The sequence below is a fragment of the Corylus avellana genome, chromosome ca3 (genome assembly GCF_901000735.1).
Source record: "Corylus avellana chromosome ca3, CavTom2PMs-1.0".
NCBI lineage: Eukaryota > Viridiplantae > Streptophyta > Magnoliopsida > Fagales > Betulaceae > Corylus > Corylus avellana.
The window spans coordinates 9848177-9860930 of record NC_081543.1 but is presented as its reverse complement, the minus strand read 5'-3'; the positions used below and the strand labels follow the sequence as shown (position 1 = coordinate 9860930).

Below are 12754 nucleotides of genomic sequence, written 5' to 3'. Positions count from 1 at the left end.
TGAACGTTAAGTGTATACTGCAAGGTTTGTATAGTCTAGGATATTCTGTGTGATAATCTCATTACTTCCACCATAGATCATATTCAATACAATATAATGACCATTTACATGCATATGATAAAAAATAATCATAAAGTAGAAGCATATAAATATGCTTTATACTCATGCTTACTAATCAAAGTATCTTATAAATGAGGTGATATAGAATAGTGGAAATGAATAAATATGGTTGAACCCAATTAGTTTAAGGATCCACAAGCCAAAGCTAATTGGGATTAAGGCTAAATAGAGTTAAGTTGAGTAAGCATGTTGTAGAAATGTCCTATGTACCTGGAAGAATTTTGATTTTTTTGATTTTTTTTAAATTTTCTGTTATCATCACCATTTAACAAAACTTATGAAAGTGTTGGAGTTTATGATCTCTGTCTGGTTCCTCAAAAAGTTGGAAGTTTTGGGTGTTGATTAATTTCCCTCTGTTGCTTGTTTGTCTTATGGTCATTACTTGAATTAAAATTTCACTTGTAATGATCATATGCTTAACTTTTGGATGTGCTTTTACGGTGAGAAAAGTACTGAACTTCCGTATGCCTTACGTTTAACAGAGATTATCTAGAGATTGTTGCCTTTGTAAGAAATCATAACTTTTGGGCCTGGTGACTTGTTTATGTGCTTTTCACATATTTGTTTTTCCAGCCGTGCACTCCTACAGAAGCGACCATTTTTTCACTCTCATAGAGTTCAGGTGATCACTGATTCTTAGACCTGTTTTAGATTTCTTTTTTCTTCAAATATATATATATGCTTCGTTATATGTTTGAATTATAAGATATTGATGCACATCCCACTCTTTGCCAACTAGATTTTAGGATCTGCAAAGTATTATTGACATTAATAGCTTTATTATAGTTAACATTCAACTCATAGCTTTTTTATTATTCTGTCTATATAATTACCAGTGATATGCAAAATAGGCTCTGGAGGACATCTTGTTGACAATTCAGGGGCTATACTTTTCTTATGGCTTTGCTTTAATAAGGCTGTGTTTACAATTTATCCAGTGGATAACCTTTCTTAGATAACTTATTTGTGGGTTCTTTAATTTTTGTTATTTCTCATATGTGCCAAAGAACTCCTAATAACTTACGCATTTTATAATTTTAAGAAAATATGATGACTAGTTTAATTTCTAATGCTATCTCAATTTTGTACTTGAAGTCTATGGCATTAGATCAAGTACTTTCGGATCGGGATAGTGAAGATGAAGTTGATGATGACATTGCAGATCTTGAAGATCGAAGGGTACGCATGACAATTTTATGAGATTTGTATTGCTTGTTATTCTGATTTGTGGTTCTTGTCAATAATATAAATTTCTGTTCATGCTTGGCATTTTTTTGGCAGAAATTGTAGAATCCCAAAATATTATTATATACACTGCTCCAAGAAGATTTAATTCAAGTGATTTTGTTTCTCCAGTTATAATTGTCAAGTTGTGATAGTGAAAACAAAATGATGATAAGTAACATGACCTGGTCAGTCGATTGAATGCGTGACATATTTGGCCTTTAGATTAAATAATAGGAAAAATAAATTTCTTATAATGGTGAGATAAGATTTCATGCGCTTTACACATCTGAATCACTTTTTAATAGGATTCTACTAATTGGGAATTTCAGGTTGGAGTGGGATTGAAATGTTTAATTTAGGATTAATAATCGTAGGGTTTTAAATATGTATCAGGGTTTTAAACAACAGCAATATTTGATAACCATGCAATTCACATGTCAAAATAATTCAGATATGCAAATTTGATCTCATTAATGGTGATTTTAATTTTAGCAAATGTCACAAGATGGTTGGGTAAACATAGCTAAACACTGTAAGTTTCTCGTCTTTGAAATATATTGTTTTGAAAAACCAAGTAAAATTGTTTATATGTGAATTAATACCTTCAAAGAGATATAAGCAACATTTTTGAGCTTAATGAAAGAAGTTATCTAAATTGTTTTAATCTAGAAAGTTTTGGAAGTTAGAATCATGGTGGAACCAACTTTTCATTTCTGTATGCACACACTCGGGCAAATGTTAAGCCTACAACAAGAGATATGCTTTATTCTTTTTAAAGAATAAGTGACAAAATTGGGTTTGGAGGGATTTTTTCTTTTTACTTTTTCTCTAATCCTTGCTTCAAGCTGAGTTTGAGTAAGCATCATGCTTTTCGAGGAAGAGCATGGCACTTTTGCTTCATGAGAATTTGAAAGTTTTCTTTGCTTATTTTGACTCTATGTTGATGGTTCGGGAAGTTGTAATAGACTGGATAACTGTATCCCTTTGTTGGTCAAATGAATGTAACTTGGATATCATTGTTATTTGAGCTGTTTGAGTCTGATCAAGAGTTCTCTTGTTATTGAACAGTATTTTTTGTCCTTTGCTTGCTTATGCTGTTTTTGTCTAATTTTCTTACTTGAATATGTGCCCATCATAGATGACATTTACAGGACTTGGCTTTGTCAGCTACGAATGACTTTATTAACTTTGGGTTGGTTTTGTACATCGGGTTTGGTTTGGATGAACCAACCCAAGTTGATTGGCCAAATTAGTTGTTCTCCTTATCCACTTTTAGGACTCTGAAATTAATGCTAAACTCTTAATGTTGCAGATGCTTGATGATTTTGTGGATGTTACGAAAGATGAAAAGAAGCTTATGCATCTTTGGAACTCACTTGTGAGAAAGCAAAGGTTGTTGTACTTCTTGTCTTGTTGTCCATTTCTGTTTTTTCTTTCCTCTGGTTTCTTTCTTCTCTATTGCTTTAGTACTTTTTGATGTTAAGGAAATTCAAAATTCAAATGGCAAGTAAGTGTACCACTTAATTTTAGTTTCTTTTGAGGCACTTTTTTTTTTTTTCATTTAATATGAAATTGTTTTAAGGAAACATTGTCTATGTGTATTCTGGCAGGGTGCTGGCTGATGGTCATGTTCCCTGGGCTTGTGAGGCATTCTCAAAGCTTCATAAACAAGAGCTGGCCTCATCTCCAGCTCTCTTTTGGTATTACTCTTGCATTATATTGTCCTAATCATTTAAGCAGCTTAAATTTGTTCAGTTTAATGTTCATATAGTTTTCCCTGATTGGTGACCACAAATTTTATCTACTATGCCTAGGCTAATCCTTTTGAGTTGTTGAGTGAGTTTTGATGCTCCCTTTCCTTTTATTTTCTTCTTCTTCTTTTCTAAAACAAAATTTTTATGCTTTTGTTTTTGGGGGGGTGTGGGGGCCTGCTTGGTGACTGTTCAATCTATCAGATATCATTTTTATGGGTGATGTGTACAATCTACACAGGATCTTAATGGAACTACATCCCAGTTTTGAAACACATGGGTCAATGTATGATTGAAATATATTAAAAAAAAAAAAAAAAAAAAAAGAAGGAAGATAAATATTTGGCTGGGGCTTTTCTTGTATACTACCCTTATACTTGGGCTTTGCTAGGGTCATTCCTTTTTTCTCAATACATTTTTGACCAACAAAATAAAAAAATAAATAAAAAAAATGTCATGATTAAAAGAGGGGGAGTAATTGTTCAAATCATGTTTTAGATGGAGGGAGGGATGTTGCTTAGGTTTTAGATGGAGTAATTGTTCGAATATTGTGCTTTTGCTGATCGGAGGACAATGATCGTCTTCATTTCAAATGAAATAGATAATATCTATTTTTTATTGCCAGGATTTGAAGTTAATGCACCTAATGGTATATATGAAGTCAATGTTAGCACGTCTTTTACATTGTTGCTCAAGTACCGTAGAGCCTAACAATTATTTTCTTGAATTTAGTAGATGTTGCATACTTGTAATCATTTTAGAAATTAACTGAAATTGGCTTACAAATGGTCATGGGTTCAGGTGTTGGAGAATATTTATGATCAAACTTTGGAATCACGGTCTTCTTGATGCCTGCACAATGAACAACTGTAGTATAATTCTTGAAAAATGCCGAGATGAGGGATCAGATGCTATGAAAAGCTAAAGAGCAGATGATTTAACTTCTTCAACTTTAAAGAGAATGAAGATGATAGGGTGAATGTTTACACTATTCTTGCTTTTTATATGTCAATCATTATTTGATTTGACCATAAATGGAATTCATATTCTTTCACGCACAGAAGAGGGGGAACTTTGGGGACTTTCCTCTTTAAGCGCTGTATTCTTATTGAGCCAGCCTCCCTTTGTTTAAATTTATCAAGGAAAGAAGTTTAGACTGTTAAAAACAATTTGTTGTACAATTTGTTACATATCAGTTCCTGATTATTTATTTATTTTTTTGGGATAAATGCAAAATTGGTCCATGTGGTTAGCCTAATTTACAAATCACTCCATATGGTTCAAAAAAATAATTTATAAATCCCTAGGGTAGGCCAAAATAACATTTGACTCCATGAACTCATTTTTCCATTAAATGATTTACCCGAAACCGTTTTATTGCCACCTTACACCTAATAAAAATAATACACATGTTCTTTTTTATTTATACTTTTAAAACATGACAAATAAACGTTTTCACGTCATTTTGAGGCTCCAGCACACATTCTACGTCAAATTAAATAAACCTAATCCTTCTATACCCCCTTGTGCCACCGTCGTCTTCATCTTCCCCACCGATTCACTGTCCATGTCGACGTCTTTATCTTCCACACCGGTTCTTGCGTCCATCTCCAGGTGAGCTGTTGGGTTTTGTAGCACGATTGAAATCGCTGCCAGAGAATCGCCAGAAACATCACGACGGTAATTAAGCCACCTTGCTTTGGAGCTATTTTACTTCCGTCTTTAAGATTTTGGGCATCTTCGATCTGTGAGTTACTCTGAGATTTTTGGGCATATGTATTTTTGGAGTAGTGCGTTTTTGGGCGGTCTTTCTATGGAAATTAGGATTTGTTTTTGGGCATTGAAGCATCTTCAAAAAGTGTTTTTGGGCATCAGAAACAATCTATCCCTCTCTATGTTAGGGTTTTTTTTTTTTAATTTTTTTTATGGCAAGCACAATTGTGCTGTTTACTAGTAGGCACAATGATGAACATCATATATCATTTTGGAGTAATATCAGGCACAAAGTACTAATGATGGATACCACAAAAGAGTGTCTTAGGAAAGAAAAAATAAATAAATAAATAAAGGAGGAAAAAATTGGGTGATGGTTGGCAGTCAATTTTTTGTTTTTGTTTTTTTTTTTTTGTGGACTTTCAACTCTCAGAATCAGACATGAAGATGACGGCATGGACAGTGAATCGGTGAGGAAGATGAAGACGACGACAGCACATGAGGATATAAAAAGATTAGGTTTATTTAATTTGACATAGAGTGTGTGATGGAGCCTCAAAATGACGTAGAAAAGATTATTTGTCATTTTTTAAAAGCGTAAATAAAAAATAACACGTGTCTTATTTTTATTGGGTGTGAGGCGGCAATGAAATGGTTTTGTTAAGTCATTTAACAGAAAATGAGTTCAGAGAGTTAAATGTTATTTTGACATACTCTAAGGACCTATAAATTATTTTTTAAATCATACAAATTAGGCCAACCACATGAACCAATATTTCATTTATCCTTTTTCTTTCTTTCCTTTTTCTAAGCAAGAGATGTGTCAATAAAAGAAGAAGAAATACAGATAGAAGTGTTGGGTCATCCCAACAAAGATAGCTGAATAGACAATACTGTGGTACGAAAACCATAAAAATAAATAAATAAAATTTGATAATGGGCTAAATAAATAGCTTGGAGCAATGGCTCCTTGGCATGCAAGCCAAGAAAGGGCCGTCGGAAACGATGATTTTTTTGACTATTCAATGGATGGGTTGCTTAGAAAATGTTTTATTATGACGACCAGAGAACGGTAGCCATAGTAGGAAAGATAGAATTGATAACAATTGGAGAAGAGGAGCTCCACTCCGATGTTCGATGCCCTGCGGTTTACACTCTAGGGATATCGGATCTGGATCTGATACTCGTCATAGGCGAAAAAAGGGGCACCAATGATGAAGAGGCACCAACTTTGTCATTTTGATAAGGTGGTTTGGTTACTTTTTCTGTCAACTTTTAAGACAATTACTTTCATTGTCTGCTGAGAATTTCTAAATAAATAACAAGGAGGCTCTTAAGGCAATTTGCATGCATATGAGAAAGAGAGATTAAATACAAGGTTAATAATGTTATTAGGAGACAAATAGCCACGAGCCCACAACCAACTCGTGCTTCAAATTCTCACAAGATCTCCTATATTCTCTTCCATCCGGATTAAAAATGGAAAAGAGTAGTCATTTTCCCTCATTCAATTAAAAAAAAAAAAAAAAAAAGGCTTGAGCTTCAACATGATGCAAACTCCAACTTGAAACATGCCTAAACAAGATCTAAGATTATATAGAAAGTCATATAAACTTTAATCTCTTACAATCATAATACGAATAAAAAAAGTAAACGCATTTAAAATGTACGTAAATATGAGTATTATTTTTGTTTACAGCCACTCCTAATACCATGATAAAACAAACAAAAAAAACATAATTTTCAGTAGAGACTTGGACCTGAATCCTTTGATGAAAGGATGTTGGGTTGATTGTGTTATGTCAACCTGTTCCATGCCATTCCAAGTGTTAGCATCTCACCCTCTTCTGGAGGTTCAAGATTCAAGTCAAGAAGTGGCAGATTTCTTCCATTCTGCACCATCTGATTCTCATCATCCTCAACTTCATCAACCTCCATTTCACTCTGTACCATCTGATTTTCCTGGTTCTGTCTTGGATCTACTCCATTCGGATTCTCTTTATTTTCATCTTCATCAACTTCCATAGCTGATAAAAAGAAGGGCAAAATTAGAAAAATAAAATAAAGAAGTCAAAAATAGGTGATGAGAGAGAGAGAGAGAGAGAGAGACCTTCAATATCAATACATTCTGATTTCATCAAGGTTTTCTGTAATCTGACAGCCTTAGCGAACATCAATGTGTTGAAGGAGATTAAATCTTTCATCACAGCATCCTCAACTCTCGAAAAACCATATTTCTCAGTCCACATTGTAACAAGATCCTCAATAGAAGGAATCACCAAACACTCAACTTTAAGAAAGCAAAGAACCTGAAAGTCACATCACCATGAGAATATTTGTTCCTACAAAGCACTTACTATCACAAAGAAGCAAAAGTAGGAGGCTCAAGTGACTGAATGGACCGCCCGCTAACCGTTAACCGCTAACCGTTAGCCACACACACACACACACACACATATATATATATATATATGAAACTATGTCATTTTGGTGTTTAAATGTATGTAACTCTAGAAACGACGTCGTTTTGGGTTTTTTTGAATTTTTTTTCTTCTATTTTTTCCTTTTAAAAAGTAGTTAGTGGTTATTAGCTGTTTTATTAACCGCTAACCACCGGTTATTTAAATAACTGCTAACTGCCTAAGCGGTTACAGTTATAGCCAATAACCGCTAATTATAACTGCATTTTCACTCCTATCTGACACCATAAAAAATACGGAGAAGAACTTGAATATATTTTTCTACACTCTAAAACATGTACAAGTATTATTAATTTATACAAGTGGGGTGAGATAGGTTTTCATAATTAAAGGGAATCATATCACACTACATAAGGAAAGACAGTTTTTTATGATTGACTTTCTTGTATGGCATGAGTGAGCTTTCAATCTTAAGTTGATGTTCTTTCCTTTGATAAATTGTTTCCTTTGTGGGTGTAAATGCTCCAGCTAGCATATCTTGCACCAAATCTACATTTGATGATTTGCTAGATGTTGGCTTGAGCCAGAATCGAATAGAGTTGGACCAAAATGGTCCCCTAGATGTCTGTTCGATCCAGGATCGAGCAAATCCTTTCCAATGGATGTAGGCACAACTTCGAACCATGTAAATTTCCTATATATGTGTTGTTTTCTATATACTTTTGTCTTTATTTTTCTCCGAATTTTAACATTATATATGTTCATATCTAGAATATATTTGCATGAATATATCATCAACTTACAGATTCAATTGCAGCCAGAAGCTTTCTCCACATCCCTTTATGCCTATAGTTTTCATTGGTTGCAACAAAGGGCATCTCTGCAATCTTCTTCCCATGTATTCTGTAGAAAAACCATAAGGTGATCGATCAATTTAGTTTATAAAAACTAAATTATTTCATCCCTCACAGATTATGAACATATATACCTCAGACATGCTGCGGAGATTATCTCATCATCCTTCTCAAGAATAGCCGTATAAAAACCATTAAAGTTTATCCTATTCAAATTTGATCTGGAAAAAAAAAAATAAAAAAAATAAAATAAAAGAAGAAGTTAACACTGGAAAAGTAAGCAGATCACTATTTCAAAAAACTAAATGACAAACTCCGATCCAAGGGGTCGGCTCGATGCAAGCAATTTCTCGGGACCACGCCCTCGGGCGGAAGCCCTGTGTGGAGGGATACTTTGCAGTTTGCACGGTGTTCCGGAGATCTAATTGGGACGGAGCACTGGATACTCTGGTTAAAAAAAAAAAAACTTAATGGTCAGAAAGAATTGATCGCTTACCCTCGATTGTAAATGACACTATGAATCACGTTTATGCTGGTGTGGCGGTCTATGGTTGTAACGAAAGATTGATCCAACATTCCCCATACAAGAGCAATCTTGCAGTTACATTCAACAATCTGATGCAAATTATTGATAGGTGCAGCTGACTCCAGGTCTGTTTGGCGGATTAAAGACCAAGTCAATCCTCCATCTACCTCGTTTCTGACTCCCAACATTCTCTCCAAGTGCTCATAAATCTTCAGCATGCACAAGTTAGGCCAGAATCCTTACAATATTTAACAATACTTGTATACAAATAAAGCAGCAACTTTTTGGGACTGGGATTTTAAACAGAACCGTAAAAGTATATCATTTGAGAATGCGTTTGAAAACGATAAAAAAAAAAAAATTGCGTTTTCAAAACGCCAATTCTAAAAATGCATTAAAACCACAAACCCAAACGGACCCGAGACATCATCAAATAAAAAATGTTGAGACATATGAAAATACCTCCCTGCAGCTCTGCCCACAAAAGGAGTTGACAGGAGTCACTGGAGTATTAAGATCCAAGTCTTCTTCAAGATAACATGCCCAGTGATCTGCAACAAGCACAACTTAGAATCTGTATATGGAAATATGGAAATATATATACAAAAATCCCAATAAAATTGAGGTATATATGGAAATATATATACATACATTTCTTCTGACATTGAGAGCATGTGAATAATTCATCAGCACCATAGCCGGCAAGACCACAGTGTTTGCAGACACAGTAAGGGCATAGCCAATCATCTTGCGGAATAGTCTACAATTCCCATGATTCGATTAATTATATGCAAATAATTTTTAGAAAAAAAAAACAAAAACAAAAGGGAAAATTACACTTATTCCCGTAACTATAGGTGCTTTTGCAAATATAACCTCAAAGTTTAAAAATTTACAATATCGGTATTTCAAGAATTTTCGCTTTTTAATTCCACCATGCTCCCATTTCGGATACCGACATTACAAATTTTTAAACGTTTACAAAAACGCTTATACTTTGAGAGATGGAAGTGAAGTTTTTCCAAAAGGAAACTAGATCCTTGCCTCCATATGCATACAATCTGTATGAAAAGTTGAAGGACAATTATCACAACATATCAAGTCGCCTCCATCTGCGCAGATCATACAAGCATCATCATTTTTGTCGACAGCATTCTCTTTAGGCTCAATCTTGTTGAATCCATAATGTTGTGATCCCAAGAGTTGGCATTCCAGCAGAGAAACACGTTTCCTGGCGAGGAAAATGTTTGCATATGGCCTTTGCAGATCATCACACTCAGCATGAACTTCAAACTCCCACACTGTAATCTCCTTCTTACAACAATGGCAGAAAATCCCACCCCTTGTAATCATTCCCTTCAGCAGTATTCTTCTGCGGGTTTCATCCATGTACCACACTTCTGCATTTTCCTCAATCATCTCCATCTCTATCAACCTTGACAGGATTGTTCTTCTCATCTTAGGTTGTATGCCGGCCGTCTTATTCGCAGATGGTCTAGTGCTTTTCTTAAACGAATAAGGAGCTCGTTTTCTTCTCCGACGACTTTTTCCCGCTTCCACCATTTCGACATCTGTGGTTTCTTTTGGAGCACACGGATTATTGTTGTTTCGTTGAGGTTGTCTTCGAGGCCTTGTTCTTGAATAGTCGGGATCAGAAAGGCTCGAGTCACTTTCGGAGCTGCTTGAGCTCACGTAAATTCTCTTTTGCTTCCTGTCTCTCAATTTATACGCCATGCTTTCTATTAAAAAGCCCTTAGATTTTCCGACGCAGCACGGGAAGGATTTCCCACAAAATATATCAACAACGTTGATTCAGAATCTCACCGAAATAACGATAAGAATACGTTGAAACAGAGTTTCACCGGTCTTAGTAAAGTCTCACGACTCTCACCACCGAAGATAAAAGGAGTCGCGTAAGCTTCAAACGAAATATCCGATTATTTATTTTTCATTCTGCATCATTTTCCTCTTAGAATCTGAATTTTGTCTGCGAAAATCTCTGCAGGAAAGAAAGTAGAGCTTAAAATAGAAACCATGAAAGCATACTTGGGTTTTATATATACAACAAAAGCATTGGAAAATCATTGCAAATTGTTACCATTAATCTGATTTTTTTTTTTTTTTTTTTGCTTTTGCTTTCATCTTAATTGAGATTTATAGTGTTCTTGACGAATTTGGAAGACTAAAGAAAACGTAAGAGGAAGAAAACAGCTAGCTCTATTTATTTCATGTAGGCATATCATGGAAGATTGCAATAGGATTATTGGGATAAATGTATTTATTATTTATGAGTTTGCTTTAGTATTGGATATTGTTCCAACATATAATTAAATCTAATATAGCTAAAAGAAATTTCAAAATCAAATAAAAGAAGGCACTATTATTTTTTTGTTCCAAACAATATTTGTGCTAATTTCTCTGAGAAAAGAGTAATTAATGCTATGTTTACATTCAATATATTAATTTACAACAAAATTTATCTTCCTTTTTCCATACATTACTTTTTGGAATGATGAAAATATTTTCATCCTTCTAATGCTAAATAGTTCCAATTCCCCCAAATTCATCCATCCACACACACATTGAAAACCCAATAATATTATTTTTCGTCATTACAACCTCATTGAGATTATGTGGGAGCAATGAACAGGTCAAATTCTCTAAAGTTCATATGTTTAATTATTGACTTTTTCAACTCTAATTCTCTTTCAATTCGTAGCGAAATAATAATAATAATAAAAATATATCACAATAATAATTTTACTCTGAACAATATTAACTTTTGTGATCTCCCGTTCTCTTATCCACTACAATCATAAATGGGAAAGAACCTCTACTGTGAACCCCCTTTTCCCCATTCAATTAGAAAAAAAAAATATTATATATATTAACTTTTGTCCAACGAGTTTAGTTTAATTACAAAATTTAGGATTAGAATATAATCAACCACTGCCAACAAGATTATCTATTAATTTTACCATAATCTTCATCATTGAGTTAACCCTAATTAAGTTTTATCCCAAGCACACCTCCCCCTTTTCCCTTTGTTTTATAATAACCAAACATCTTTAAAATGTTTTAGCAGCAAAAAGAATAGAAAATAATTAATCTACCATCATTTGCAAATTTTAAGATCACATGATATCTTTGTGTGATTTATTAATCTGTGGCCCAAAAATTTATTGTGACATCTTTTTTTTTTTAAAAAAAAAAAAAAAACATGGAATTGCTGTTTGTGACTGTCCCCTATCCTTGTAAATATTTCCAATCTTTTTTATTTTTTCATTTTAGATAAAAGAAAATAAAATATATACTAGATATTTGACAATAATTTTTTTGTGATTACACTATTTGTGTATAAATATTAGATCAAAAGACAAAGTGAAAAGACGAAAAAAAAAAAAAAAAGTTTTAGGAAACAAATTAAAATGGCAAAAACAAATCATATATGGAGCAAGAATTCCAAACATACATGCACAAATTAGAAGTAAGATTTGAAGACTTGAAAAATTATGTAAAATGTTTCAAAATATCAGATCTCTAACATATTCTTCAAGATCGTCTATAATATGTACATTTAACCAAAAATCAACTTATCTTTACTCATAAAAAATCACCATTTTTGCTTGTTTCACATATTAAATGGAAAATCTTACTCCAAAACCAAGCAGATGAACTAGAAAAATGGGTCTTTCTTGTTTCAAGCATAATTTTGTATCTTAAAAGGCAATCAAGAAAGGATAAATTACCTAAAATTTCATGGAGAATGCCATTACTCAAGATCTTTGAAATGCATGTGCTTATGAGCTTTCTTCAAATGTCAAGCACCAACCATTCCAAATAAATGATCAAAGAATTGTTCAAATTCCTTCACACCTTGATATAGTTAGATGCGAAATCGAGCATAGATAACAAAGAAAATGGAAGAATACATCTGCTTATAAGCAATTAAGAAGAGGAGATATGGTGGCTAGGCAGACTGAGAAACGGCTATATATCACTTAATTAATTGCTAAGAAAAAAAAAAGGCCAAGTTGCGCTGTCACAGAGGAGAGAGACACCGGGCAACGAGTTCTAACTGCATGCAAGTTTGTCTTGATATGTGGCTTCGTATTTAAATTCACTTAGAAAAGTTTAGAACTT

General features: G+C 33.6%; 2 protein-coding genes across 2 annotated transcripts in view; one reads left to right on the top strand and one right to left on the bottom strand.

Annotated features, from left to right (window-relative positions):
• Window positions 1-4267, top strand: part of LOC132173546 (polycomb group protein EMBRYONIC FLOWER 2-like) — a 32742-nt gene extending 28475 nt beyond the window's left edge. Inside the window, exons 11-15 of the mRNA XM_059585062.1 lie at window positions 694-742; window positions 1216-1299; window positions 2660-2739; window positions 2958-3047; window positions 3900-4267. Coding sequence (XP_059441045.1) covers window positions 694-742; window positions 1216-1299; window positions 2660-2739; window positions 2958-3047; window positions 3900-4023 — 427 coding nt within the window. The 3' untranslated portion in view covers window positions 4024-4267. The remainder of the gene's footprint in view (window positions 1-693; window positions 743-1215; window positions 1300-2659; window positions 2740-2957; window positions 3048-3899) is intronic.
• A 3758-nt stretch (window positions 4268-8025) lies between these two features.
• LOC132174045 (increased DNA methylation 1-like) lies at window positions 8026-10345 on the bottom strand. Its single transcript, XM_059585758.1, has 6 exons — window positions 9656-10345; window positions 9263-9371; window positions 9074-9162; window positions 8582-8820; window positions 8220-8306; window positions 8026-8134 (listed from the first exon to the last, which is right to left on the bottom strand). The coding sequence occupies exons 1-6, from the start codon at window positions 10343-10345 to the stop codon at window positions 8026-8028; spliced, it is 1323 nt and encodes a 440-aa protein (XP_059441741.1).
• Between the last annotated feature and the right edge of the window lie 2409 nt (window positions 10346-12754).